The sequence below is a fragment of the Histoplasma capsulatum genome (assembly GCF_000150115.1).
Source record: "Histoplasma capsulatum G186AR genomic scaffold supercont2.5, whole genome shotgun sequence".
Classification (NCBI taxonomy): Eukaryota; Fungi; Ascomycota; class Eurotiomycetes; order Onygenales; family Ajellomycetaceae; genus Histoplasma; species Histoplasma capsulatum.
Genome location: NW_025544805.1, coordinates 1,396,922 through 1,423,830, shown reverse-complemented (window position 1 = coordinate 1,423,830; position 26,909 = coordinate 1,396,922). Strand labels below are relative to the sequence as shown.

Genomic DNA, 26,909 nt, shown 5'->3' with positions numbered 1-26,909 from the left:
GTGATGAATTTCGCCCACAACGTAGAGGGATCATTAGTTTGATAACCTTCGGCTGTGATGGACTTGCCACTCAGAATAGTCGGGCCCGCAACACTCTTCCCCCCTAAAGGAAACCCATAGTTGATCGTCAACGCGAAAACGGTGGAAGTCACAATTCGGAATAAACTAGGACACGAAAGACACAGCTCCGGAACACTGTCCAAAACTGCTTGCTGGATTGTTTTAAGATCCTTGATTTTTTCCACTCAAGAACTCGGCTTCCATTAACCTTCTTTCGTCCCCTTTCTCCTGATTATTCCGCTACCATCCGGGCAATTTATTTTTACAATGGACCCCTTCACTCCCAAAGGCATGCTGCTTGCTCCTCATGTTTGTGGTGTTCGGTGATTCACCCTCTTCATGTGATAACTAATCGAAATCAATTAGCCGGCTATGGCCAGGGGCTCTGGGAATGATATGTTTGACAGGTACCAGGTTATCCATTTGATCGAGCACCGGGTCCGGAAGCAAGCGCATGAGGGTTGCCGAGAAAGCGACAGCATGCTATATATCGCTGCCAACACGAATATACCTGTGCCGAAAGTCAATGACACAAAATTGGATGCGGAGGACAGCTTCTCTTACATTGTGATGGAATATGTACTAGGCCGATCACTACAAGATGCTTAGATGAAGCTTTCTCCGGACCAGAGGGCCTCCACCTGCCACCAGCTTGCCCAATATCTCTCTTAGTTTCAACATCTGACAAAATAACAAATCAAGGGAGTGAATGATACTCCTGCATGAATCTGTGGTTATCATTCACGCTGGGGTGGACCCTTGGAGACAGAAAATGAGCTCAACAATTTTCTGGCTCACAACGCTGAGGGTACCCAAGGCCCTCATCTACTCCGAAATGACAATCACATAATCCATTTTGCTCACGGCGACCTAAGCCCCCGGAATATTCTGGTCGATGAGGGCGGCCGTATCACCGCAATCATCGACTGGGACATTCTCCGGATGCGCATGGACTTCCCAAGGAAGAGGAAGATGCCGGATCATCCAAGGTACTTCCAGTCCATCTTCCCACCCAAATATAAACAAAACTTTTCGGCGCTGGCGTACCTGGCACATTTTGAGCCCTTAGTTCCTGGTAGCCTACCTCTAAATCCATTCCCTACGGTTGGAAGGATGGAAATTGGCTAGTACATGGATATGGCTAAATTTAAACAGTCATGTCCAGATGAAGCTCTCAAGAGGTTGGTTTGGGTTTTGGAGAGTCTCCCTGCGGAACCAACCCGGGAACAGGTATTCATGCGGAAAATCCCCTCTATGATATCCCCATTTCATTTGAGTGAAACACGTATCTCGTCAATGGCTCTTGACTTGCCCGAGAGGTAAACTTCATGGCCTAACTGCAGGATCTCGTAATTAATGAGTGCATCCCCCTCCCCCATCCATCCCCTTGAACACAGCTCCGCCCCAGAGACTCACCCAGAGAATTCTACACTTTGAAGGGCCTCATTACCTGGGGCAAAAGTTACTGCGCCTGCTGGTAGTAGAGGGGACGACCCACCCAATCCAATCTCTCCAACACACCCCACTTAGCAAGTTAACTTACATAGTTAGATAATAATAACAAAAACATTCCCTTCTACATTCTGTTTCTCAGACTAGTATAATTGACAGCGACACCAGTTTAGCGCTATCCTGGTCCTTTATTGACTTCGCTACCTCTCCCTGGCTTTGTCCTCGATTTTGAATGCCGTTGCCGCTGATTCGGATTGTTTATTTACCTGTCAATTTGTATATATTGATACATATATTTGCACTCCCTAGAAACACAAGCTTACGGGAAATCCATAACAAAAAGTCTATTATTAATTTAATTCACTATTAAAATAGTCATGATGAACTCTAAGCAGATAAGGCCGGAAGATAAGGCCAGAAAGTAATGCACCGAAACAGCAACAGATACAGGGGTATATGCAAATTACCTCAAGTGAGCTCATCCCAAACGAGTGGAGGGAGGGTATTATCACCCCAGCTACTGTCGTCCACGCTACCCGATCCTACATCATCCATTTGCAGCGAGAATAGTGAACTATTGGTAACACTTGGTAAGTCTGGCAGAGCAGGCGGGGGCGGCGGAAGCATGATTGGATCTGTGGCATTCATGGGACCAGTATCGTTGGACGGGGTTTGATAGGAACATCGCTTGCCTGGTCCAGCGTCTGCTACGTCGGATTGGGCTCTGTTCGATGTTGTTTTCAAGATATTTCCTGACAATAACATCGATATTGTTGATGTATCTCGATCGTGGGCGGTAGGAGGTTCGGTAACAGAGCTGTCATTGCTACCAATAAAGCTTTGTTCAACAACGTTGGCGTTTTTGGTATTTATGGAGCCACCTTCGCGGTATACGTTGGGAAATTTAGTTCGGAAACGGTCTCTAAGATCTGTTGCTTTCCTATGCATTAGGTTCAGACGCTTATCCTGCCGAATTAAAGTCCATTGGAATCCGTGAACTGCATGGCCTTTGAGGAGAGCATCATCCTCTGCGGGTGTGAATGGGCGGCGAGATCGTCTGTTAGATTTAATACTCAAGCAAGGTTCTTCCAGGCCTAGAGAGATGAGAGTCGACTTAGATTTACTGGATAATGATGGGTTAGTTTTAGATGCTGAAACCCTGGACTTCTTCCTTCTCAACTTAGGGTCTGAAGTTAAATTCGACGGCCCATCCACTGATGGAATGGCCGGTGGGGATTTCGGAGGTGATTGACCGACACTGGAATTCTGATCAGTGGGCTTCAGGATATTTGCCGTAGAGGCTGCTAGTTCCTGCTTATTCCTGCTAATCCCCGGACCAGGAAGTAGGATTTTAGCTGATGAGCTGGCATCCGGGCCATTTGAGGCATCTGCAAGGCCAGTTTTAACTTCTTTGATAGTGTTCTGTTCTGAACCATAGGCCCATGGACAGCAGACGCGGAACCTATCCTTCAGATTTGCCGCTGTTCTTTGGTTAAAATGGAGTTCAGGTTGGGCAAGTATAGCTGTCCAATTCCCAACCCCACATTTCACCACCCCTCGCAATAAATCCCTTGTCTCTTCTTCTGTCCATTTTCGTAACTTTTTCCTTGGTCGGGTTTGGGGTTGGGGAGACAGATACTCTTTGTCGACCTCCTCTATACTTTCCTTCGAAACATGGTCTGGGAGAGTAAGATGGCTTCCATCCTCACCGAAGGATTCCTCGATATCTTCAACACTTTCCTCAATACCAAGTTCAATAATATCATTAATTCGTCTGCCTCTTCCTTCCTTAGTCGCGCCTCCAGGTGGGATACCTGGCGGGTCTGAGGTATCTCGTGTTGGTCGTGTAAGGATCGTGGGAGTAGCATTAGGCTCTATGGGAGGGAATAAGGCAGCATTTGGTGGAGGCTCATTTAAGCCATTCAATATTGTCAAAGGCCCAAAAGGAGGACGCTTTGGTATTTCCTTCTGGTTTTTGGGAATAGGAAGCTGAAGATGTTCTCCAAAAACATCGCCGTTCAGATCAATTCGGCGATGTTTTCGTGGAATATCTTCATCGAAAGACGCATAGGGTAACTTCTCGATAGCACGGAGATTAATGAACGTCGGAAGAATCGTCTTTGGAGGAGGGTCAGAGCTTGATGCTTTCCCGAAAGTTGTATCAAAGGCTGAATTAGTCCTGGCTGCATGCAAAAAATCCTCAAGTGTCGGAAGCTTAGCAGGCGGATTTCCTCCAATAAGAGAAGTTTTCGAAATGCTGGCAGTTTCTCGCGTCCCTCCTGCATTCGGCTCGAGTGGAGAGGGGACTTTGAGAGAGCGGGAAGGGAGAGGATCCCGGAGCGGCGGGATTCGTAGAGCGTTGGGCTGTGGAAAGTCACGAAGCTGACTGAAGGGATCATCGGCTATAGGGGTCGTATACATTCCCGTCAGCGGGTCCATCGTCTCGTCCAACAAGACCCTCCGCCATTGACTGTGAAGCCATTTGTTCACAACAGCGGTCGTCAGTCGTATATCAAGGAAACTGTCTGGTTTCGCGCAAGCGGTTGGAACCTTGTCAAAAGAAATCAAATATGATTACGTGGTTATCACCTGCTTAGTCATGGTTGCAACCGACAACCTCAGACAACGATGTTGATTCAGGTTACACGTCGGCTGACCCCTCGGGTGACTGAACTGACCTACGCTAGCGTAGGTCACCTGACCCAAATAATTTCTTGGCACAAAAAGGGTCAGTTGAGGATGAAACAAAAATGAACTTTTACCTTCTTATCCCCTCGTCTGGGGGCGAGGCAACAATTAGCGTATTTTTCTGCCACCCCAATTCATGACTGCTTACTGGCTGGAAGCCGATAATTCAGCTTGCCTATTGGCCATATAGAGGCGGTCAGGCACGACGCTAATTGTTGCCTCGCCCCCAGACGAGGGGATACATCTTATAATACATATGTGACGGGTTAGCACCCGTTGGTAGTTAACTTACGCAACCAAACCACCTACCGCCCGTTCGCCCCCTCACATGCTCCCGCGCACCTACGAAACGCCCTCTCCTCGCGATTCCGCTCCGCGCTCGCGTAGTCCCTAACAATTCCTCCGCGTAACCCTTAATGTTCTTCCGCTCCGCGCCCCACTGCAGCACACACCTCTGATATTCTTCCATTCCAATTCCTCCTCTATAAGAACCCCCCTTCATACAACCCTTTCCTTCTGATCTCTTTTCTCTTTCTTTCCTTAATCAATTCATAATCTGTTATCAGGATAGTGTCAAGTCCATTGATAGTGCCATTGGAACGGATTGTTCGAACTGCACGAACTGCGCGAACAGTACTAACGGTTCAATCTGCAACAACGGTAACATCTGGTTAATCGGTGGCACGCCCGTTACAACATACAGTGAAAATGAATATTATAATTTTTTTTTTTTTTTAGTAATAGAGATTGATTAAATTTTGAATATCATTAATTTGAGAAGTATATATAAACTATAAATGAAAATCTAGTACGGAGGGCGCTATCAAAAGAATTGCGCCGCTCAGATTCAATTTATACAGCTAAGAAGCGCCACAATGTTTTAATGAGTAATTACATTTAGCTTCAAATGACCCCACATTCTATTTATATGAGAATGCCATGTATTCTGAATTGATTCCTCCTTCCTCTCAAATATGATGGGATTCAACAGCTGCTTTGGTGTGGGAATTCATCTGATCTCAATGCAATTGAGGCAGCTTGGCCTTGGATGAAGTGCAGAACAACAAGAAAAGGAGCTCCTAAGAATCATACAGAAGCAGTTAGAGTATGGGAGCAGGCATGGAAGAATCTGCCACAAGAGAAGATACAGACATGGATTGAGTGGATTCCTGTGTATATTGAAAAGATTATAGAGTTAGAAGATGGCAATGAGTATAGAGAAGGAAGACAGCATGGGCAGGTGAAGGAATCAAATATTTATCTGATTCTGCAGGGTGGCAGATTGGCACACAGATTGGCAGACAGATTCCATGTTGAATGGCAGTGGAGACAAGGAATAATCAAGAGCTGAGTATTCAGTATAAAATACAGTGTGAATTTCTGCCAAGATTTGTGGTGCTGTCTAGTTGTCTTTTTGCCGGCGCAATTCTTTTGATAGCGCCCTCCGTATATAAAACTATGAAATTGAGGGACTAGTGATGAACTAGTATTGATGAGCTGGGAGATTGCAGGATAACAGTTGGTAAGAGCTTGTATGAGATCAAGTTGTCAAGCTAGTCACCATTTCTATAGGGTCAGGTGACCTACACTAGCGTCCACGGGTAGTTCAGCTCAGTCACCCGAGGGGTCAGCCGACGTGTAACCTGATGTCTCGATTTCATCAACGACAGAGATTCGATATATTGCTATCTTTGATCAATTGTTCCAGGGCATCGGATCGTTTATAACATCAGACATTTGAAGAACCCTCCAAATCTCAATTACGGCGACTCTGTATCCGGCGCTGCAACATCCAATATGGCATTCGGAATGACCACAATACTCCCACTATGGCCTCATATTTTGTTCGCGATTTTGGAGCCAATCTCACTGTATATACTTTTTACCTTTATCTGCCGCTGATTGCGGGGAAAGTAACTAACTTGGGATAGCGTTGCTGGCTGTTACTCTGCAATCTTTAACACCACCAATTTCGTCGCTGGTCAAACCCCGAAAGCATCATCGCCCACAGAACTGTCGCTCAGTACTCAAGCAATCGCCTACCAACTTGGGAATATATTTTTGCTATTGGCGACGGTAGGTGTTGCTGTTTTGTACTCGACGTCGGAGCCAAGGGTGGTCAGAAATTACTTGATCGTGGTGGCAATCGCAGACCTGGGGCACATCTTCTCCGTGTATTGGTGTATCGGATTCCATGACTTGATCAATGTGTGGGAGTGGAATGATCTACTGTGGGGAAATGTTGGAGTCTCTGTGATTCTCTTTGTGAATCGCATTGCATATTTACTTGGCGCTTTTGGGCATGCCAAATCACCCAATGGCATCAAAAAGACACAGTAGGCGGGGGATTCCAGACTCATTGCGGGCCAAACTCTCTGCCCCCTCAGACAGCCCCCATTGCGGGGTTCTTTGTTCTTGAATTTCTCATTCCAATCTTGGTGCAGCGCTCAAACGCCACCTAATCACGCTTTCTGCCCCATTTTATCTATCGCTTGTGAAGACTTTTCTCGATTTTTCTATCGCCTTGCTCATGTCGGCGTGATCGATTGACTATATTCTCCCTGACCCTTATTCCGGCTTGGGTAGACGAGATTAAGGTAGCGAGAAGGCAACTGAATGGCTGTAACGTAAACTGTACATATACTCTGCGTCTATGGCTCTGGAAGCTGCAGCAGCAGCCAAATCCATTTCTCAAAATAAGTGGGTCTTCAAACAGTCATTTCTATTCTTGGGGAATAACTGGCCACTGTTCATCTCTTCCTCGACAGCAAAATGGGTTGGGCCGTCGAGGGTTACATGCAATCGTTAGTCCCTTATCTAGAGGATCCGTTGTTGTACGGGACTTGTTTGGTCTGGATACTAGCAAAGACTATTCCACTGTTATTCCGTCCAGAGCGCTGACGGGATTCAAGGGCTTCTTCTATGTTTCCGCTGATCAACTACAGGAGCAGCTATTTCCACTCCGCGTTGATAATACAAATGCGTCCATGAGCAAATATCAGTCACTCGCTTGAGGGAAAAAGGAAGGGGATAAAAATATTCGGGGAGTGTAATGCCAGATGCTCCAGTGTTCTGTCGAACTGTGGGAAGTTACCGTAGCAGATTTTTTTTTTTTTTTTTTTTCAAAGTTGAACCAAGCGGTCTGAGCAAGACAGCGCTTTCTCATGCACGTCGAGCTGGAGGCGGTAAGCAATCATCAAGTAAAGCCGTGTCTGCGTTCGTGTACCTTGTCTCTGAAGTAGACCATAAGAGCATTGTTTTTCTCTCTCGCCAAAAGAGCCAATCGAGAAATCCAGAAGCAATAAATACCGGTCTGGGTCTCAGAGAAGGGCTTGAGCTTCCACCACTTATTCTTGGTCTCGCAAGGCAGAAGGCTCCAACCAAAGTCGATCTCGACACAGTGAGCTCTCCGGGCTCACCAGCAACAGCAACTAGACAGAAATGCCTGGCTATTAGAAAACCGATGTCTGCACGATCCTTGCCAATCACCAGAACCTAGATACGTGGTGGAGTCTATAAGCTTCACCAAGAAAATCTTCTTGCCTCTACGAGAAGAGAGCTATTTCCAATATCGCCTTGGGCAAACGAAGGTCTGCATTCAGCAATCGAGAATTCCTCGTGTTTTTTTGGCTTTACAAAGCTTCTTAAAGGCCAAAATATTTAATTAGGTACTAGTCTCCCCGCAGCTGTTAGCTCAATTATATTGTTGCATGTTTTCATTACATTCCTATTGCTGAACTCGTTTCTTCGCAATTTCTGCGCCACTTTGAGCAAAGCTGCAAGGCCATAACACCACCAGGGGCACCTCTTTCAAGAAGAAAAGAGCATGCGCTGCGGGTTTGTGACCGAAGCTGCGGACTCTGTGAACGGTTAAGATCGGGCTGTGAAGTGAGGCCTTGTCCGTTAATTGCTTGATAATTCAAACAATTCCGGAGCCATTGTAGGAATATGATGAACACTGCTAATATATTGTTCAGCAAATTTAGTGACGGCGTTTTTGTGTCTTTTGTTCCTGGCCAGGCACGAAGGTGGAATGCGCCTTGTTTCAGTTTGACCTTGCACACGGATGAGGATCCTCGGAATGACATCATTGCCTACGATTTATTTATGTTTATGGTCAATGAAAGATGAAACATTGAATATTCTTATTATCGTGTCATGAGCAAATCCGCAAGGTGTCCTGAGAAATTCTGGTGATATTTTTGCTCTTGACCGCTATATCATGGAGAGCAGCTACAGTTGACGTGGAAGGCGAGCGGGGCTTCTGGTAGGCTAGGGGTGAGGGAGCGCCGGAGAGCAGCAACGAAATAACGGCCACGCCTGCGGCTGCGTCGAATTTTAGACTAGGGTCATATCCCGAATTGCGGGTTTGCTAGCTAGTGGAAGGGATCAGAACTTTCGACCAGCAGCCAGCAAGATCCCGAAGGGATTTGCAAATCACTTGGCTATTGTTTTTGATCATGAAAATCAGTCTGAACAACTCGAATTTATGTGCGAGTGGGGTTTTGTATGTATAGGACTGGGGCTGGAAATACCCGTCTTGGTTTCTCACAGATGAGGTTGAGATTGGCAGAAGCCATTCACCATCAGCGGAGCCGCCCTCGATTAGTGGTATGAACGTATTTTTGTACGCGCCCCACAATTCGTCTTCAAGACTCCAAACGACAGAACTTCATGCCGCGTAGCCTTGTTTAGCCGTGAGAGGGAGAATGGCAGTTGCTAAGTCATACACTATTTTCATTGCACTATTCCCACTACTTGGATGTCGACGGTTTTTGACTGGTGCACGGACGAGCATGCTAAAATGGCGGAGATTCATGATTGACTTGTAGAATTGTCGTTTGCAGATAGACCCAAGCATAGTTTTGGGTCCTCTGAAGTTGCTTGTGTCAGAGTTGTTGCATAACTATTAACGTTGCAATTAACAACAATTGCCGATAATATTTTCCATAGGTTTACGAGCGATGGATTGTGCCTCATATGGCTCGACAGATCAAGTGGTTTCGAACAAACAGAGTGAACTCGAGACGACTCCACTCGGACACTTTTCGCGCTGCGGGCCAGCTCCAGCCACGCGGAAATTTGGCGGGGTTCCTCGCTACTGCGTACCCTGACGTAGTGTTCCGTGTGTGCGGTACGCGCCCCTTACCATCTCGAATGGACTGTCCGAATAAGGCGGGGAGTCGACGCAGAGAAGTGTAGATCCGTAGACGCGACTAAAAAGGCTCATCTGCATCCGGCAGCTGGTGACTTGTGCTCCTGCTGTTCAATACCAGCCACCCGAAGCAAGGAGGTCGATCTTTCAGGTCATTGCTCGTCCCGTCGTTGCACAGATTCGTCGGTTGTGGGCCCTGCCTGAGCTGTGATGGCTGACTGAAACACCCTGCGTAATGCACACTACATGTAGCGATTACGGCGTATGCAGAGATCGCTCATAAATTCGCTTGTCCCGGCCCTTGGGTTGCGAGAATGACCGAAGCGGGCACAAGCCTGCAGATTGACAGCTTGGCCCCAACTTCCCAGGTCGATTGAAGCGAAGTATGCCAAGGCTGTTGTCGCGTGAGGTTTGATGCGGACTATTTCATGTGGTCCATCTTCTCCTGGAGTTAGCTGCCCTTGGCGTAGCATATGAGAACGCGCTCTGAAAAACGGTTCCCGTTTAAGTTTGATATATATTAGCGCCTCCATAGGCGGGCCGAGTTAATCAGGCCATGACCCTGAAACATGAGCCATTGTACAGTACCAGCTGCCAGCTGGGCCAGAGGCGGGCATTCAACGATTGTGCTTGCACTGTTGCATTCGGGTTGGAGTCCACAGAGGCCAAGTTACGGCTCCCAAAAGACTTTCGATGTCGAAATCGCTCGACCCTGCCAGTATAAGCAACCCAAAGGTAGCTCAGCTGCACTGTAATTGCACTCTTTAAGGTTAATGACGATCCTGATGAAGTTATCGAAGCAATTGGCAGTCTCAGGTTACTCACTGACTACCGCATGGGCTGGCTTGCTGAGTGAGCTGCTGCACGGCCAAAATCCCCATTTTTGCCCTTCAGCATGGGGCAAGCAAAGACGACCTCGTGCACCACCAATTTGGTTCGGTGGCTCGTCCGCCCCCTCAATAGCCGGGTCTGGGGCCCAGTGCTCAACGCTAGGGACGTAATAGTGTGGGGCGAGTTAACCACAGCTCGGTAGCAGGCACATCCTCACCCATGCCCATTGACCAGTCGACTTTCCACCTCCAACAACCACTTCATACAACGATGTCGTTGTGGATCCCTACACGCAAATCGCACGACTAATGGCCGTGTAAAGGTGTGTTTCCTGCTGAAGCATGGAAATTCTCGTCAGAATTATTTTTAAGGGAGGAGGGGAAAAAAGACACCATCTGAAGAGTCCTTCCACAAGGGTCCGCCGTTCAGTTTGACACCGGAGGGATTCCCTCGCTCCCGGGCCAGCCTAAAAGCACGCTTGTTTCTGGTATCTGGACTAATTGGGTGGCTCCGTCCCTAGCATATCCCTTTCGACACGAGAAAGGGGCCATCTGTATCAGAGGCCCCAGCGTGGGCGAAAGGTTGCGTTCCCGTGGCTCCATGTAATCCATGTCTGCCATTTCTTTGAGAGCGTTTTGAGAGGCATTTTTATCATTCCCGGTCGCTACGGTTGCCACTTAAGCACATATCGACCAATCTAGATTATGATTGGCAAGCTGTGATGCTCCCTGTCTCCTGGAGGTCAATTCGTCAAGATCGTTCCACCTCACTACAACCTGGGAGCGATATGCGGCATAGGGGGCTCAGGTCAAAGGATGTCGAATTTGAGTATTATTACATGATTGGCATTGATTGCCTACTGTTTCACGTTTCTTTTATCAAGGACACCCATAAACCTGGACGTCGGAATCCGCCTGAGTGGGACAGCGTATCGAAGTGGTATTTGGGGCACGCCACCCACGCCCCCCATATTTGGCCAAGGGCCCATCTCGAAAATGGCAAGAGTACAAATACCCCATACTAGCTAAGCCGGCCTTCATAGGTTAATACCAGGGCATGACAGTGAAGAAGATTGCAGAGTGAGGGCTCTCAAAGTCTCCCTGAAACGCAAACCTTGATCCCATTAGAGTCAACCAACGCAAATCATTTTCACACTCTATTCTGGCCTCCCTCCTGCTTCTCCGATTCACTACACCCTATCTGGCTAATATTCCCTTGAAGTCACCCTTTTTTTTTATAACTCTTCAGTTTCTACAATTCTCAACCTTCGATGCCAGACGTGAACCATTATGATTTCCCATTCTGAATGACTCTACTGCTTCTGCTTCGTGTAATATATCCTGTTAAACGCCTCCCTAATCTTGCCGTTGGACCGACCTCCAGAGATGTCTCAGTTCCCAAATGGCAATGGCATGCCATTCCTTTGGCAAACACCTCAACTCTTTCACGCGACGGTCGAAGACGACCCCGTTCAGCTTTACCCCGCCCATGCCATGGAAGCTGTGGGATATATGGAAACTCCCCTTACAACACATGAAAGACCTGGTAGCATTATTTCTAGGCCTTTACCGATTTCTCAACCTTCTTTCAACGTTGATCTGAAGCCGCCACGTTTTGATGTACAATGGCGATGGTGGGAGGATGAAGCTAGCTTCATCCTGCGAGCATTCACGGTTGAAGCCATTAAACGACTTGTGCAGTTCCGTTTGTATCATGACGATAACCTCCCTAGGTCTATACTTCGGAGTCGAGATTCGAACACTGTGACTAAATTTCTCAGCTCACTGTTGCCCCCCGATGATGGCACAATAGTTACCGAACTTACGCATTACGATAGAGTGGAGAAGCTCCTCAGTCTATGTCGTTCTAAAGATAACGAGGCCAGACCTTGGACCTGGTTTCCTACTCGGCATCCCAACGACCTTGATTATGAAGCAGTTGCTAGAGACGTCAACGAAGAGAGCTACTTGCAGTTTAAGGCTGTTCGGTTCGAAGACTGGGTCCACTACTCCCTTGGATACCCTACTCCATCGGTAGAATGGTTCCTGGTTCAACATTCTAAACTTTCTAGCTACCTTGTGGATCATTTCAATGAGTTTCCTGATCGATCGCATAAGTACGTCGAGGTGGAGAAGGTCTGTATGCGGTTTCCAGCCACTTGGTATTTCTGACACTAAAATGTTCTTTAGCATCTCCGCTCGCGCAGTCCTTTTGCTCACCAGGCGGTTTTGTGCAGTCTTAAAGTTAAAGGAATTGTGGATTCTGACGATACTCCATTGTCGACACACAGGCTCATGCGATTCCTCACAATCCCGATACAAAACTTGTTTACGACGCAGCAAAATGGCCTAATACGGATGTTAAAGAAGCTGGTGGTATTGGAAATCCGTTTCAATCACATGTACCATCAAGGGTCAGATTTGAACTGGGATAGTAACTTTGAGGCTGAATCTCCTCTCCTTGACGAGTTCTTCGAGGCCTCTTCTCCTCGAGCCCTGGCGAGATGTCTCACACACTCGGATGATCGGGAATTTACCGGTCTATCGTTACAAAGCTTCGTTACTGAAGACTCCAAATTCCGTCAGTTGATAGCGGGCTGGGATAATCTATGTACGGTGACCGAGGAGTGTTGCCTCGCTTATCCGAACTTAGTTGACTTTTTAAGAAATTGTGTTCAGGTAAGTTTTTACCCTCTGAATTTTGCCATACAATAACAGAAGTTGACACATTGGTTCGAAAAGGATCTATACCACCGAAGGAATTATTATTCCGCAACAGCAATGCTCCATGGTCTTCAAAAAGCCAACCCACTAATTTTTTCATTCAACCATCCTTTTCCAACTCCTAGCGCTACGTTACACAGCTCTACAGGATTTCCGTTAAATTTCTTTGACCTCGTCGACTCTGCTAACAACTACGGATCATACCGAAAGCTAGTACAAAGCAGGCCTGGGTTACCATTTCTCCGCCCCTATGTTATAGAATATCAGTCACACGGAGAGCGTGGGCTTGCGGGCTTATTTCCTCTTCCTGATCTATCGTGATGAAGGACAACAGCAGCTATGATTATAAGATACTGTATTGTTCTGGTATGGCCCTGGATTTGAGCACTCATCAATCGCTATCAAGCTCTTCATGTGGCAGCCATCGGTTTCTTGTTGCCTAGTCGAAGGATTAGGAGTGACGGATGCTATATAGCAGACAAGGAAAAGCAGAAGAAAAGAGGGATTTCACGTAATAATTTGTTTTTTGTATCCTTTTTTTTTTTTTTTTTTTTTTTTTTTTTTTTTCTTTCGTGGAGTTCCCTTTCTTCAGTTCTATGCGCTAGAAATGGCTATGAACAATGCGCGATAAATGATCCCTGCATTCACCTATTATCCATCCTCCTTTGAAGGTATGGGCCAAATATGTTATTGCATGTGCGTTTCACCTTCCACCACTACCCAATCTCGACCCAAGACTTTCCAGAGTTATATCGACGATCCACTCTGTAAGCGAAATGCATACACGGGTTATATGAGTCTCCGGACGAGACACACAGATTATCTACTTTCTATCAGCCGCACATCAACCGGGGGACGAGCCAAGTCTAGACCATTGATAGGGGAACGGGTTCAATTGGTTTGACCCATAGGCGGGAAATGTCTAATGATATCCAGAGGGGGTATGGCTCGGCAATGGGAGAAGATGAGTGGTAGCCTACCCTGCAGCCACTATGATATAATGGCCATTAATATCTCTCTCTCCGTCTTATTTGCCACATGTCCCATCAAGCTACAATGCTTCGTGCCACCTGAGGCATAAAGCCTGCGCATGAACCGGTGAGGGTGTGTGCCAATGACATCCATATAACACTCATCCTCCCGCTCCCCATGCGGGGATATGTCGACCGTGCTCCCCACCTGAACTGACGATTGGCCCCAAGCGCTGAGAGCTATAGTCGAGTTTTCGTCTCGCATCTGGAAAGGAATTTTGATTATTTCTCCAGTTTTCTAGCTTCATAGCTATGGACCAATACCTGCTCTTGCCCAAATACGCGCACCCATCCATTTATTATGCGAGGTTTCATTGACCAAAATCAGGATGGAGGTTAAGAGGGGAATCCTATGCTGGTGAGCAAAACTCCGCGCAGCATCGAGGGCCATGCAACAACAAGAGGGATATACAATCAACCGCGGTCAGTTTAGGGTGATCGGATAACATTCCAAATCCGTCAAGCTTTTTAAGCCGGTTTCGTTCTTTGTCCTTGCGAAACCCATCATAATTTCTTTCCCGACGTTTAATTCTTGCCTAGTATATTCCGGTTTCGCGGGGTCGTGATTTATCTCCCCGCAATCCACCGCTGTGTGCTGCTAATAATGACCCCTTGATGGAATTATTTATTTCCATATATGCTCCTTACATAGTGCGCGCAAAATAAACTATATTAACCACTGAATACATAGGCGTAAAACTACTAGGTATAAAAATTTTTTCGTAGGAAGTGACAATGTCGAACTCCCAAGGAAATATCAGTCGCGACATTAGTTCAGAAATTCGGCGATGTAGCCATCCCTAGGCCAAAGAAAAAGGGGCAAAAATAGGTTAGCTGAGCAGTTTAGAAGCACTGGAGAATGTCTGCCCCTTGGCCACTCACTAACCTTGGCGGGACAATTTACAATCAACCTGATATGTCGCCCCGTCGATCTGTTCGACCCGGGTGCGATCGTTTTCGCCTGCCAAAATCCCTTACTGCTGCATTTGTTGGAATTTCCCCAACACTCAACACTCGTTGGTTTATCCCGAAGCTGGCAGTCTCCTGATAGGCTGTTTTCGAAAGGTAACGCGCGCCACACAACGCTCCTCGATTGAAGGAATTGACCCCAAAAAGAACGCCGAAGTCACTCGCCAGCTCCCCTTCCCTGCAGAGGCGAAACTCATGCATAGCTTGCGAATATAAAGCTGCTTTGACTTGGGTACGTGCGCATATCCTGCAATGAAACATCCATAATATGCTATGTGTCCTGCAGTGCATACATACTGTGTACGTTTCGTCCGCTCGGTCGGGATGCAATGAATGGGAATGGGCAATGTTGAAGTACGGCCGAAATTGGGCATTCTCATTAATAGAACATGTCATTTATTCTGCTTCTTTATTATTGTTGTTGTTGTTTTTCTTTATTTATTTTTCTGGGGTTTGCTGGTTTTTGCACAACCTTCCATGCTGGAAATGACGGTGAGTTATGTGTGGGGGTTGCAAAATCAAACGATATGCTGTACGTATATACTGGACTTGGAAAGTAGATATATAATTCAATTCCGTTTTCGAAAATTCCCCCATACATGGCACAAGGACGGCCGACGCATGGACAATACGAATTGTTGACATTCTCAGGGATTGTTTAGTTCTGCGCGATGGATACCGAGTTAGTGCAGCAATACGATAATCTTGCGTCGGATATACTGTGGTGGACTAGAAATGAAATGTCTCGTAGCTTGTAACTATTTTTCTTGTATTTCAATAAAATTTAATTTTTAAGATTATAATATCTGATTAGTTATCTGATCAGGCATGTGTCAATAGTTAGTGAGATATTGAACCTGCACTCAAGGGTTAAGGATATGTGGTGCTCTCAGTCATTTGATCATTCAGTGATTTGATTATCAACTGTATCACAAAAGAAAATATCACAAAAGAAAATATTGACAGCAATCCTCAGATTCTTATGAGGATCTCAGTCTCTTCTTTCATGACCACTGTTCTAAGGATCTCACGTTTGACCCTGCTTAGACCATCGACCCTCTTCTGATAATCAACAACGCTATCTCCTCGTGATAAAATAGCTAGGTGCCTACCTGCTTGATATCCGATTGATATCTTCCAGCCCTCAATTCAAGTAGTGATTGCTAGCTAGCTAGTTGACTGCTTGTCCATCCACTGTATATTCTCTCATTCAAACTTCAGATTCGCTCCATTTACCGCCCATATGCACTGCACCCTCTACTATGGGGCTCTGAGGGCGTGGGCATTCGGTTTAGAAATGTGGAATTAACAGTTCATTTGCCCCTGGGATTTAGAGACGCGTTTGCCCCCCTTCATATGGAGGGTTCTAGGGGGAGGTTGCTTCCAGCATAAAATTGTAATATAATTGGTGTAGCTACGAACATGCATGAAAAATTAAAACGTGTGTGAAAATACAAGCCATGAGACATTTGTCACTATAGTCCGCCATCGATATGGTCTATGTACAATGGATTGGAACCAAAGATTTACGAAAACATAAATGAGATAAAAAGTAACAGAAAATGATAAATGATAGGAATCGCCAGCGGGCCTTTATGTGGGTTTCTGGTTTCTCTTTGCTGTTCCGAGTTGGCTGAATATATGACTGGAACGTTAAGGTCTCGGTCTGCGCACATGCAAGCTGGGGCTAGCGAGGCAACATGGTTTCATGAAAAGTATGATATTAGGAATTTTCTCGAAATGACCCCTGTAATTAATTGTCTCAACAGAAAGAAAATCCCGGACTTCTGGGAAATTTGGCAAATCTTGCGTCGTGACGTATTCCTTTTGTTTTCTAGAATTGAGCTACGTTTGCAGAGGGCTTTAGGGAAAGTACAAGAATCATGTCAGATGAAAAAGGTGGATTGTGCTCACGCATTAACTTCCACGGAATCTTTCACCCTGGATAGTATACTATGGAAAAGCCGGAACAACCGCAGGATTCAAAACAAGAGGTATCAGAAATTCAAACCATTACAAGACGCCATTCTCCTCACGGAAATTGTTTATTCATGAGCATATATTATACTTTTTTCATATATCACTACATATTTAGTGACCAGCAAGGGCCATGGCACGGCGGCGGTCACGCTCTTCAGCAATAGAGAGCTGCATAATACAGTCAGCATACATATTTTGAGATTTCGAAGGGATAGGTGGGAATTGGAGGCGTACCTTGACACCTTTGCCCTTGGGCAGGCTGATCCATGGCTTGTCCTGTCCAATGATGAAGACGTTGCTCTCACGGGTGGCAAAGGAGTTGTCAATGGCATCCTTGATGTGGACGATATTGAAACCACCATCGTGGCGCTCACGATGGGTAATGACACCCACACGTCCCATGTTACGACCACCGGTAGCCATGGCGATGGCACCAGTGTCGAACTTGATGAAATCAGTGATCTTGCCAGTGGCCAGATCGATCTTCACAGTATCGTTGACCTTGATAGCAGGGTCAGGGTATCGGATCCTATAATAACCAACAAGGGGACATGTCAGCAATTCGGGATAATTTCCCATGTTCTTCACAAAAAATAGAGTAAAATTAAAGCCAGGATATCATGATATCGTGTTTCCACTGATATCAACCAAAGCTTGGTCCAACGACTGAATGATGCGGAAGAACTCACGTTCTAGCATCGTGCGTAACCAAGAATGGGATTCCGCCCTTGCCGAGCTGAACACGCTTGACTTTGCCCAGTTTGTATTCGGCCTCCTCGGCTTGGATGCGGTGGACGGTGAAACGGCCCTTGGTGTCATAGACGAGGCGGAAGTTCTCGCCAGTCTTGTCGATGGTAATTACGTCCATGAAGCCGGTGGGGTAGGTGGAGTCAGTGCGGACTTTGCCATCGACTTTGACGAGACGCTGCATGAGGATGGCGTTGGTCTCCCGCGCGTTGAGGGCATACTTCAGACTGTCATCCACCATCAATTGTCAGCATTTTCTAGATCCCGCTACCACACCTTACAATTTGGGATTGCTGACTCACCGGTTGCGAATAAAAACGATGAGAGGCAAGCAATCTCTCAGCTTGTGAGGACCAGGAGATGGGCGAGGAGCATAAGAACCGGACAGTTTGTCCAAGAGCCAGTGCGAAGGCGCACTCAAGCGCTTCTGATGCTTCTTTCTTTAAATCGCAAAACTCATTAGCCTCGACCAGTGTATCAGCAAATTGGTGAATTAGGGAGTAACATACGGTCCACGGCCCATGATGATTGATTATCGACTTGCTATCTCGAATTGTCGTTGTTGCCGTATAGTGGACGTTGGCAGCCAAAGTGTGGACTGGAGAACTTTTTTTGACGACTGCGAAATTCGCTTAGAATTGTGTTTTGGTTTAGTGTAATCGCAGCCCTAAGGGCTAACCGAATCGGGATTAACTAACGGCAAGACTTCACCATCATCACATGATATCAAACTCTATTTACTCGTGCACGCACCACCTTTTGCTAGTCTGGATACGGTATGACGGTCGATCCTTGTTGTGCCTCTCTTCTCTCCTGCCCAGTCACTAAGCACATCTCAAATGGCCGAAGAAACTGAATGCAGCAAGGTTACAATCATAAATATTCGCAGACACTTGCGGCAGTTCGGAAGTGCCCACGCACCCCGAACTCGAATAGACCGAAGTCGGACCGTAACCACTGATGATCGGGGCGCTCTGCGACCACCTGCCTGATAAACCCGGTCTCTATCTAGATGAGATGGCTACGTTCTTCTGGGAAGGGTTCCACATCCTGGCCACAACCTCCAGCATCAGAAGAGCCGTTGTCGCCAAAAGTTGGTCTAAAGAGACTGCTCGGCAGTAAGCTAGGGAGCGAAACGCCTGGACAGAGGTTCGTGTCACACGTGGATCCAACCTTCTCAATCATCATTCTAGCAGTGCTACGAAACCCTCTTTTCAAGGGGTGCGTCATTGTGAGTAGGATGCTGCGTTCAAGGTACCCTGTGGAAATCCAAATTTGAAGAGAATATTGGCCGATGTGTATCTTGAAGATGATGGTATGTAATGATGTGAATCAAGAGGGTTTTTGCAGTGGGCGATTGGGAGTGAAATATGACTTTCTGTAAGCGCTTGGTTTCTCTCCTCAAGTTTCTGCACATCTTCCCCGCCCCAGGATGACAAGGAGATTGACAACGTCGCCAAATTTGAATTTTATCGGCCAGTCACCATCCTGACGTATTGATGAGGATCCAACGAATAGGGCTGCCTGAACCAGGTAAACGCCGAGAGTTTGCATGAGCTGGCTAGGAATTAAAGGCAGAGGAGCCGCGGGAGGGTTCGATTCCCCGTCATCCAGTCCTGGTGGGCATGTTTCGTCTTCTCCTCCGTAACAAAAATAGGATCTAACGAATGGACAAAATTATCGGAAACCATAATTCGCCCCTAGCTAGCCAGAAAAGCCTGCAACTCGGTGGCTATTTCCACGGGGTCAAAGAGTTATTGTTGGCACTCCATCAACAAGCGGAGCTTGCGAATGGGGTTGGGAAGCCGCGCAGGATTTTTTTACTAACTGGGCGCCGTTAGATGGGGTTGCTTCCTGCTCAGCTTTAGATAGCGACATCAGTTTCTCAGGGTTAAATTTTCAACAGGTGATATTAGTGATTAAGTTGATTTGCCAGCCCCAACTTGTAGGCTGGCGCGCGGAGATTGAAACATGCCCCTGTTCTGAAATACTCAGTCACCCAATTGACAGCTGGCGAGCGTGTCTGGAGTCTGTTCATGGTTGAGAGTAATGAGGGCTTAGCCGAAAAATTAAAGCTTATACATATATCTGTTTTCGTATCTTGGCAACTGAAGGACAATCATAGGAGTGAATTGTACTCTATACGGTGTCTCGAATTTTCATTGGAATGGAAATGCTTGTAGGGGAGTAAGTGAGCCAAGCCTCAATGGGCGCTAGCTTACGGAGTAGATTTAAATATCTTCCTGGGCCCAGTGCACATGAACGCGAGCGCCAACCTAATAATACGTCAAGCACAAGACTCCAAATGCACGATGGTGCGAGCTTCAATTTTGCTCTCATCTCGAGTCTGCTTACGACGGATTCCCCTAGGGAGCGCAAGCTTTCTTCACGCCCGACGCGCCCAATTTGTGCATATCCTGGATCAGCCCTCACAGTTTCTGCTACAAACACCTCGTGCCAACCACTTCTACTCAACGATGGTCTCTGACTTGTCTTCTTCCCTCAAATTTCCAGACACAGGATTTGATATAGTTGACGCTTCCGAGCCAATTGAAGAGGAGACGCTTCCAAACTACAGCTCAGCAAACTATTATCCAGCTCACATCGGCCAGGTGCTCCTGGACAGGTATCAGATTGTAGGGAAACTGGGCTATGGAGTCACTTCAACTGTTTGGCTAGGCCGTGATCTGCTGTGCGTTTCTCCTTCTGCAACATTAAATCTGCTTATTCAATTGACTGGCCTGGGTTTTCTGTAACGCTTCCATCAGAGAGGCTCGCTATGTATGTTTGAAGATATCTACCGCTTCGTCAAAGCGAAATGATGAAATTGCAATTTACAAGCAACTTGAGTCTGTTGCCTCGAAAATCGATCACGTTGGTCAAACTTTGTATCGGAAACTATATGATTCTTTCGAAATCACTGCTCCCCGCGGTACCACTCATACATGCCTCGTCCAAGAGCCTCTGGGATTAAGTTTATCACAGATTCTCGATCTCCGGCGTTCCGGGCTCTTAACGACGGACCTTCTAAAACCTTTACTGCGACAACTTTTAATCGGCCTGGATTTCCTGCATGTAGCAGGTGTTGTTCATACAGGTATGGAAACGGAAACTCTGTCCCTCCCCTTCTCCTCCGGCTTTGACGAACGACGCTGATTAATAAGAGGATGGGAAGACCTTCAAAGCAAAAACTTGCTTCTTCAGATTGATAATATCGGTGTGTTCAAAATTTTTGAAGAAACTGAACTAGAAGAGCCAGCACCAAGAAAGGTTCTGGAAGACCATACCATCTATATGAGTCGGCGCGTTCCCGGAACCGAAACACTCCCTATCATAACGGATTTTGGGGAAGCTAGGCTCGTAAGTAAGACTCGAAAGGAGGAGAGTATTATGCCTGATGTTTATAGGGCACCGGAGGCAATTCTCTGGATGGAGTGGAACGACAAGGTTGATATTTGGAATGTCGCAGTTCTAGTGAGTATATCTCCTGATGACTGCATGTTAACTTCCTGTCGGCTGGCTGATGGTTGGTTTTAAATCCATTAATCTGATCTAATTCGTGCACGCTTCCTAGCTGTGGGATCTCGTTTCTAAACGCCATTTGTTTGATGGGCGGGACTCGGAAGGTGCAGTTGATGAGTCGCTTCGTCTTGCAGAAATGATTGCCATCATGGGTCCTCCTCCGAAGGAGTTCTTGAACAGGAGTGACGCATGCCGCATATTCTGGGACGAAAATGGTACGTTTTATCAATTGGTGCCAAAACACGCTATCTCTACATTTAACAGCCAGTTGAAGTTGACCCTTCGAAAACTACGCAATTGTCATCAATTGACTGACTTCTTATGCACCATTACCTGCATGAACAGGGGAGTGGAGAAACTTCGCTCCAATCCCGGACGTCACACTCGAGAGCCTCGCCGTAGGCATTGAGGGTGACGATAAGGAGGGCTTTTTGAACTTTCTCCGCAAAATCCTTCGTTGGCTACCGGAGGAAAGGCCCACGGCTGGAGAACTAGTGTACGATGAGTGGGTGCTGAAGGGCTTGGGCAAAGGCAAGGGCAAGAGCAAAGGAGCTTAGGCTTTGATAAAGAAATTCGCTACTCTCTGTTGTGTTGGGGGAATTCGAGACAGATTTTTACGAGATATACAGCCAGTCCCATTAGGACGGCACAAAGCTTAGGCTGGCAATGGAGCAAATAGTGTGGATAATATTTGATGCGAATGACCCTACTGCATGATAGCTTCGGATTTTACCAGGAATCTCATCAGGTTACATGTTTCCATATTGCTACTTTGTGATGTGACAACTACTTCCGTGATTCCATGATTCAGTTGTCACAACTTCCAGCAAGACATATATTAGGATGGCTGTTCAACGCAATGTCGTGTAGCGAGCAGTGTGGCAATTATCTCACGTCCATACCTATCTAAATGATAATATATATATAATGATTTGCCCTTTACCAGGTTCACTCCTCATTATGAAACATCTGTAGGGATGAGTTCGCTCAAAATAGTCATCTGGTTTATATTAATTTGCGCACTTTCTATGCAGCCATGGGAGCTTCCTCCAGACTACGTGTCGCTTCGAATATCTTCCCAGGATTTAACAACCAGTGGGGATCAAGGGAGCGCTTGATACTGCGCATAACCTCGATAGTGTCCGATCCGACTTCTTTGAGGAGTGATTGCTTTTTACCGAGCCCAACGCCGTGTTCGCCCTAGTGAAGATGCATGTGGTTAGCATGGGTAATTGCCGATAAAAAAAGGATAGCAAAAATATCCACAGTGATACAAAGGGGTGAAAGGGCAAAATGAGAGGAGGATGAAATGGATCAAAAAACTTACCGTGCAAGAACCGTCCATTTCCAATGCAAGGTTAACCATATCGTACACGCTCTTTTCTACTTTGGCCCGCTGGACAGGGTCTTCTTTGTTATACAATATGCTCTCGTGGAAGTTACCGTCTCCAATGTGGCCGACGATGCTAGCAAATAACCCTAAATTATCCATGTCCTTCTTTGACGATTCTAGTTATATATTCTTAAATCAGCCTCTGCTTGCAATTTCCCATTTATTTCTTTATTTCTGTCTCTTTTCAAACTTGCGAGTTCACTTACCGATGATATCGGGGAGCCGAGAGAGAGGCACTGCAACATCAGTAGACCAAATGTCATCTCCCTCCTTTCGAAGTGCCATCATGCTCCAGAGAGACTGTTTGCGAGCAGACCACAGCTCATGAGCCTCCTGGTCGTCTTTTGCAAATACGAAAGAACTGCTGTTATTGTTCTTGGCAATCTCCTTGGTCGCTTTGACGTTATCAGCGACGCCAGCTGGGGATCCCGAAAATTTGAAGAAGAGAGTGGGAACCTCCTTCCATACCCGATTGGTACCGCCAGCACCATTGATAACTTTCATCTGCACCTCGTCAAGGATCTCCATACATTGGACAGGGACACCAGAACGGATGACCTTCATGGCGGTAGAAGCCGTGTCACGTATGGTCGGGAAAGTGGCGATCCCTACCCTCGTCTCTTCTGGTAAGACAGCGAGTTTTAGGGTTATTTCCGTGACAATGCCTAGTGTCCCTTCGGATCCTACGAACATTCCTGTTAAATTGTAGCCTGCGGCGCTTTTACGGGGGCGCCTTCGAGTCTTGATAACTCGCCCATCGGCCAGCACCACGGTCAGGTTGAGAACCCAGTCCTTCATGGTTCCGTAACGGACGGCATTGGTGCCACTACAATTCGTGCCAACCATGCCACCAACCTTAGCAGATGGGCCTGGATCGATAGGAAAGAAGAGGCCGGTGTGTTTAATTTCCTCGTTCAATTGCATCCATTGAACAGAGGGCTGGACGACAACATCCATATCATCTTCATGGAGCTCAATCATCTTGTCCATATGGACAAAGTCGATGCTCATACCTCCGTGGGGCGCTGAGAAGTTCCCCTCAAGACTGCTCCCACCTGAAAATGGAATCATGGGCATTCGGTACTTGGTGCATATTTTCGCGATCTGGGAGACCTCCTGGGTGTTCCTAGGATAGGCCACGGCGACGGGTAGTTGTTCACAATTGATTGATGACCATTCCGAATAACCATGGAGATGCAGATCCTCATCATCCGTGCTGATTGCATCTTCTCCTAGCAAAGTTCGTAGTTCGGCAATTGCCTACCACCACCAACAGTTCCAGGTTAGTTCGCGGACATTTGTATATAGGTATACATATTAGCTTAGAATGTAGGTGCACTTCTTAATGCCTGAGTATTGCGATATGGTTGTTATTTTGAAAAGAATCATGCTTGCTTTTTCCAAGTCCTTCACCGTCCCATACTTGGGTTTTTCATCCCTTTGACCAAAAAGCAGCGAAATAGAAGGAACCGAATCGCTGCCGGCACCGAACGCATATCCGAGCCCGCTAGCAATGGTGGCAACAACAGCGTGACCAATTTTGACGAAGGGTGAATTTGGAACTGTTTTTTGCGATTGAGAGCCAGACGCATTGTTGCTATTCCATCGATAGGAGATGGGCCGTGGGCGTTGCTCAAGCCATCGTGCGCAGCGTTGATATCCCAGCCCCCGCCGTCCAATGCCTGTAGCAATCCGGCCGAAGGGTCTCATGGCCGCTCGTTTCCAAGGGTGTGTTTGGTAGATTTGTACAGGAACGGAGACAGAAACAAGTTGAGTTAAGCCATTGTTGGGGATGGGGATGAGGAATATTAGTTATTAGGTGGTCGGATATTGACGGACGTCCTACTAGTATTTATGAACCCGAATAAGGTGTGATCGTAATTACGCGATAGAATGGCGATAAAACGATGAGTAGAGCTCTGATTATCTATCTATCTAGAAGGGGATTCAACTACCAATTTATATCTGATGGATAGATATCTTCGCCCGAAAGAAAATGATAAACTTATGTGTGAAACTCTCGCTTGTAATAGGTGCTGATTTGGTGGTGAATTCGGTGGAGATTTTAACCTGCCAAACATTGATGATTATTATTAAAAACTCTTTAACTCCATGCTCAGTTTTAGCTATAACAATGAAATCTATCGCCTCATCTGACAGCAAAGAGTTCATCATTCAGATTTGATCAATTGACGAAGCTACTAGGCTAGAGGAAACATGTCCTTCGAGTTAGCGCCAGCAGGATGAGTTCCACTGGGACAATAGAGCTCGATCACCAACAGCGCCATGAACCATCCAATCCAATCCAATCCCTCCAACAGTTTGCTCTGCCAGCACCACCACCACTATCAGTAAGGATGGCACTGTTGCGAGAGCAAGAAGCATCAAAATGCATGATAGGCGACAACCATTACCTACACCAGTGGCGACTGGATGGCAAGAAGCAGCTCTCACCTTTGTCAACATCTTGCTGGGCACAGATCGAACGCTGTAGCTCAATTTTTACCAATTCCGGCTCAAAAATCAATGTCCATTTTTCTACGATACGTATTTTTATGTTTCTTTACTAGATATATAGCGGAAGCAGCTTGAAAAGCTGTTTGTGTTCGTCTCTTTCATCAGAAAAATTTGCCCAGCCTGTCGAATTTCCCAGATTCTTTGAGTTTCTGATGACTTTATTCCGATACTTGTTCCTTTGACCGAATTTGAGATCGTTGTGATGCTCTCCCAGTCTATTTCCTTTCTCACTGGATTTCCTTTGTAGCCCCCAAAAAGCAAACATTTCCCCTTGTCTTGTGAACCTTTTGCGAGACCGTTACCAACACCATCGAATCGCTCTGGTATTGCTTTGAGTCGACGTTATCACAACAGCACAGCGGTCCTTGGAGAAATGTTTCACACCCTTTTTCACAGCCGTTTTTCATACTTTATTTGGATGGTTTACCTGGTTTGTTTGCAGTTAGGAGGATTGACTACGCGTAGTTGCAGCATCCGAATCAAAATGCCATGCATGTATTGATTTGCGTAGCAACTCAAAGATGTTTGGTCCTCCATTCTAAACAGCGGCGAGCTGTTTTACTCCGCAAGAGCTAAGCTGTTTGCAAATTCTCCTAGGTATTGCCAGTCAGGTCAATTGCAGCTTCAATTTGGCAGATTTCGCTGGTCCCGCAGGTAAAATCCGCATTCGTGTAGTTCTATATTTAAGCCAGGAACAATAAAGCATTGCAGTGTTCCAGGCGTATAGGGAGGGGGAATGTATACGCATAAGTATATCCCATATATATACATCTATCGATGGTTCCATGTTTATATGTCCACGACCAGCTTCTCTTTCGTGTTTAGTCTGTCACTTGGGGCCCTTTTCCCCGGCCTATCTCACTGTTTTCTTTCTTTCTTTTTTTTCCTTAAGAAATCTCGGCCACCAGGAATTTCACTTTCTAGTCGACTTCGAAGTCTAATTTTATGGTGGGATGCATGACACGGAGATGGACACGCTCAATGTAATTTGCCCTTTCCATTTCCCACACACATTCACTCACTACAAGCTATCCGCCTCTGCATGTCTCTGCTTCTTGCAGAGCAACGCTCGCGGGTTCCTGCATGTGCGAACCAGTCTAGCGTCCATGGATATATCCAACATGGTCAAGACTCTGACGGCCATGTCCCACTCACTCATGCGCCTGAGAATCCCCTCTCAGAGCTACCTTGCTGCTAACGACCTTCATCCTCCGTAACAGCATGCATCAGCAACCGGGGCTACCATCCATCGACATAAACGGCCAAGGAGAAGTCGGGGAACGGGAGATCCTCGTAATGCAAGAATGAGGGAGGACGTAGCCCGCGAGAAGTTGATGAAACGAAAGCAACGGGATGCGGAGGAGTTACTTGAACGGCAATAGGAGCAGTAGCAAATCGAGCAGCTGCTTCAGCGTCGCCATGGTGGCCGCTGTGTTAATCATCTCATTCCAGTCAAATCTCATATGCAAACAACCCTTGATGCTCTCTGGCCATCAACACCGCCAAAGCAGCTTCCTCAAACAACACAGCTGTTGACACCTCAGCCTCAACCTCAACCTCAACCCCAACCCCAACCCCAACCTCAGGCTCGAGGTTCTACCTCTCATCTCAATGCTTCCGCTTCTCATCTGCCTTCCATCTCTCCTCACTTAGTAGCAGCAACAGTGGTAGCACCAACACCAAGATCTCCAGATTGCCCTGGGGTAGATCTCTATGGTTGCTATCAACCAGGGTATGTTATTAATTTCTATGGCTCATACCATTTCGGATTTGTACCTCTCATCTTAACGCAATGGGTTAGATATTTCTGTTCGTGGGATCCCTTCGTGGGATCCACCGGG

At 46.6% G+C, this 26,909-nt stretch overlaps 11 protein-coding genes across 11 annotated transcripts; 6 read left to right on the top strand and 5 right to left on the bottom strand.

Annotated features, from left to right (window-relative positions):
• Positions 1 to 327: 327 nt before the first annotated feature.
• HCBG_04430 (uncharacterized protein) lies at positions 328 to 1,188 on the top strand (the record flags this gene model as incomplete). The annotated part of the gene is made up of 3 exons (XM_045431479.1): positions 328 to 369; positions 427 to 639; positions 826 to 1,188. 3 exons carry the CDS (start codon positions 328 to 330, stop codon positions 1,186 to 1,188), a joined length of 618 nt encoding a protein of 205 aa, XP_045288032.1.
• Positions 1,189 to 1,833: 645 nt separating this feature from the next.
• Positions 1,834 to 4,073, bottom strand: HCBG_04429 (MYB DNA-binding domain-containing protein; the record flags this gene model as incomplete). The annotated part of the gene is made up of 1 exon (XM_045431478.1): positions 1,834 to 4,073. The coding sequence occupies one exon, from the start codon at positions 3,949 to 3,951 to the stop codon at positions 1,981 to 1,983; it is 1,971 nt and encodes a 656-aa protein (XP_045288031.1).
• Positions 4,074 to 5,997: 1,924 nt separating this feature from the next.
• HCBG_04428 (uncharacterized protein) lies at positions 5,998 to 6,851 on the top strand (the record flags this gene model as incomplete). Its single annotated transcript, XM_045431477.1, has 2 exons — positions 5,998 to 6,071; positions 6,132 to 6,851. 2 exons carry the CDS (start codon positions 5,998 to 6,000, stop codon positions 6,538 to 6,540), a joined length of 483 nt encoding a protein of 160 aa, XP_045288030.1.
• Positions 6,852 to 7,252: 401 nt separating this feature from the next.
• HCBG_04427 (uncharacterized protein) lies at positions 7,253 to 8,331 on the top strand (the record flags this gene model as incomplete). Its single annotated transcript, XM_045431476.1, has 3 exons — positions 7,253 to 7,600; positions 7,869 to 7,888; positions 8,187 to 8,331. The coding sequence occupies 3 exons, from the start codon at positions 7,253 to 7,255 to the stop codon at positions 8,329 to 8,331; spliced, it is 513 nt and encodes a 170-aa protein (XP_045288029.1).
• Positions 8,332 to 9,597: 1,266 nt separating this feature from the next.
• Positions 9,598 to 10,407, bottom strand: HCBG_04426 (uncharacterized protein; the record flags this gene model as incomplete). The annotated part of the gene is made up of 4 exons (XM_045431475.1): positions 9,598 to 9,776; positions 10,030 to 10,104; positions 10,181 to 10,344; positions 10,376 to 10,407. 4 exons carry the CDS (start codon positions 10,405 to 10,407, stop codon positions 9,598 to 9,600), a joined length of 450 nt encoding a protein of 149 aa, XP_045288028.1.
• Positions 10,408 to 11,571: 1,164 nt separating this feature from the next.
• Positions 11,572 to 13,168, top strand: HCBG_04425 (uncharacterized protein; the record flags this gene model as incomplete). Its single annotated transcript, XM_045431474.1, has 3 exons — positions 11,572 to 12,321; positions 12,376 to 12,864; positions 13,124 to 13,168. 3 exons carry the CDS (start codon positions 11,572 to 11,574, stop codon positions 13,166 to 13,168), a joined length of 1,284 nt encoding a protein of 427 aa, XP_045288027.1.
• A 1,678-nt stretch (positions 13,169 to 14,846) lies between these two features.
• On the bottom strand, positions 14,847 to 15,283 carry HCBG_04424 (uncharacterized protein; the record flags this gene model as incomplete). The annotated part of the gene is made up of 2 exons (XM_045431473.1): positions 14,847 to 15,156; positions 15,207 to 15,283. The coding sequence occupies 2 exons, from the start codon at positions 15,281 to 15,283 to the stop codon at positions 14,847 to 14,849; spliced, it is 387 nt and encodes a 128-aa protein (XP_045288026.1).
• A 1,184-nt stretch (positions 15,284 to 16,467) lies between these two features.
• On the bottom strand, positions 16,468 to 18,190 carry HCBG_04423 (40S ribosomal protein S4; the record flags this gene model as incomplete). The annotated part of the gene is made up of 5 exons (XM_045431472.1): positions 16,468 to 17,057; positions 17,124 to 17,418; positions 17,579 to 17,863; positions 17,939 to 18,076; positions 18,146 to 18,190. The coding sequence occupies 5 exons, from the start codon at positions 18,157 to 18,159 to the stop codon at positions 17,001 to 17,003; spliced, it is 789 nt and encodes a 262-aa protein (XP_045288025.1).
• Positions 18,191 to 18,648: 458 nt separating this feature from the next.
• On the top strand, positions 18,649 to 21,715 carry HCBG_04422 (protein kinase; the record flags this gene model as incomplete). Its single annotated transcript, XM_045431471.1, has 8 exons — positions 18,649 to 18,867; positions 19,155 to 19,182; positions 19,478 to 19,542; positions 19,586 to 19,682; positions 20,151 to 20,328; positions 20,822 to 21,110; positions 21,211 to 21,373; positions 21,504 to 21,715. 8 exons carry the CDS (start codon positions 18,649 to 18,651, stop codon positions 21,713 to 21,715), a joined length of 1,251 nt encoding a protein of 416 aa, XP_045288024.1.
• Positions 21,716 to 22,184: 469 nt separating this feature from the next.
• On the bottom strand, positions 22,185 to 24,261 carry HCBG_04421 (oxidoreductase; the record flags this gene model as incomplete). Its single annotated transcript, XM_045431470.1, has 4 exons — positions 22,185 to 22,358; positions 22,486 to 22,667; positions 22,758 to 23,811; positions 23,965 to 24,261. The coding sequence occupies 4 exons, from the start codon at positions 24,259 to 24,261 to the stop codon at positions 22,185 to 22,187; spliced, it is 1,707 nt and encodes a 568-aa protein (XP_045288023.1).
• Positions 24,262 to 24,794: 533 nt separating this feature from the next.
• On the top strand, positions 24,795 to 25,743 carry HCBG_04420 (uncharacterized protein; the record flags this gene model as incomplete). The annotated part of the gene is made up of 3 exons (XM_045431469.1): positions 24,795 to 25,079; positions 25,316 to 25,498; positions 25,666 to 25,743. The coding sequence occupies 3 exons, from the start codon at positions 24,795 to 24,797 to the stop codon at positions 25,741 to 25,743; spliced, it is 546 nt and encodes a 181-aa protein (XP_045288022.1).
• Between the last annotated feature and the right edge of the window lie 1,166 nt (positions 25,744 to 26,909).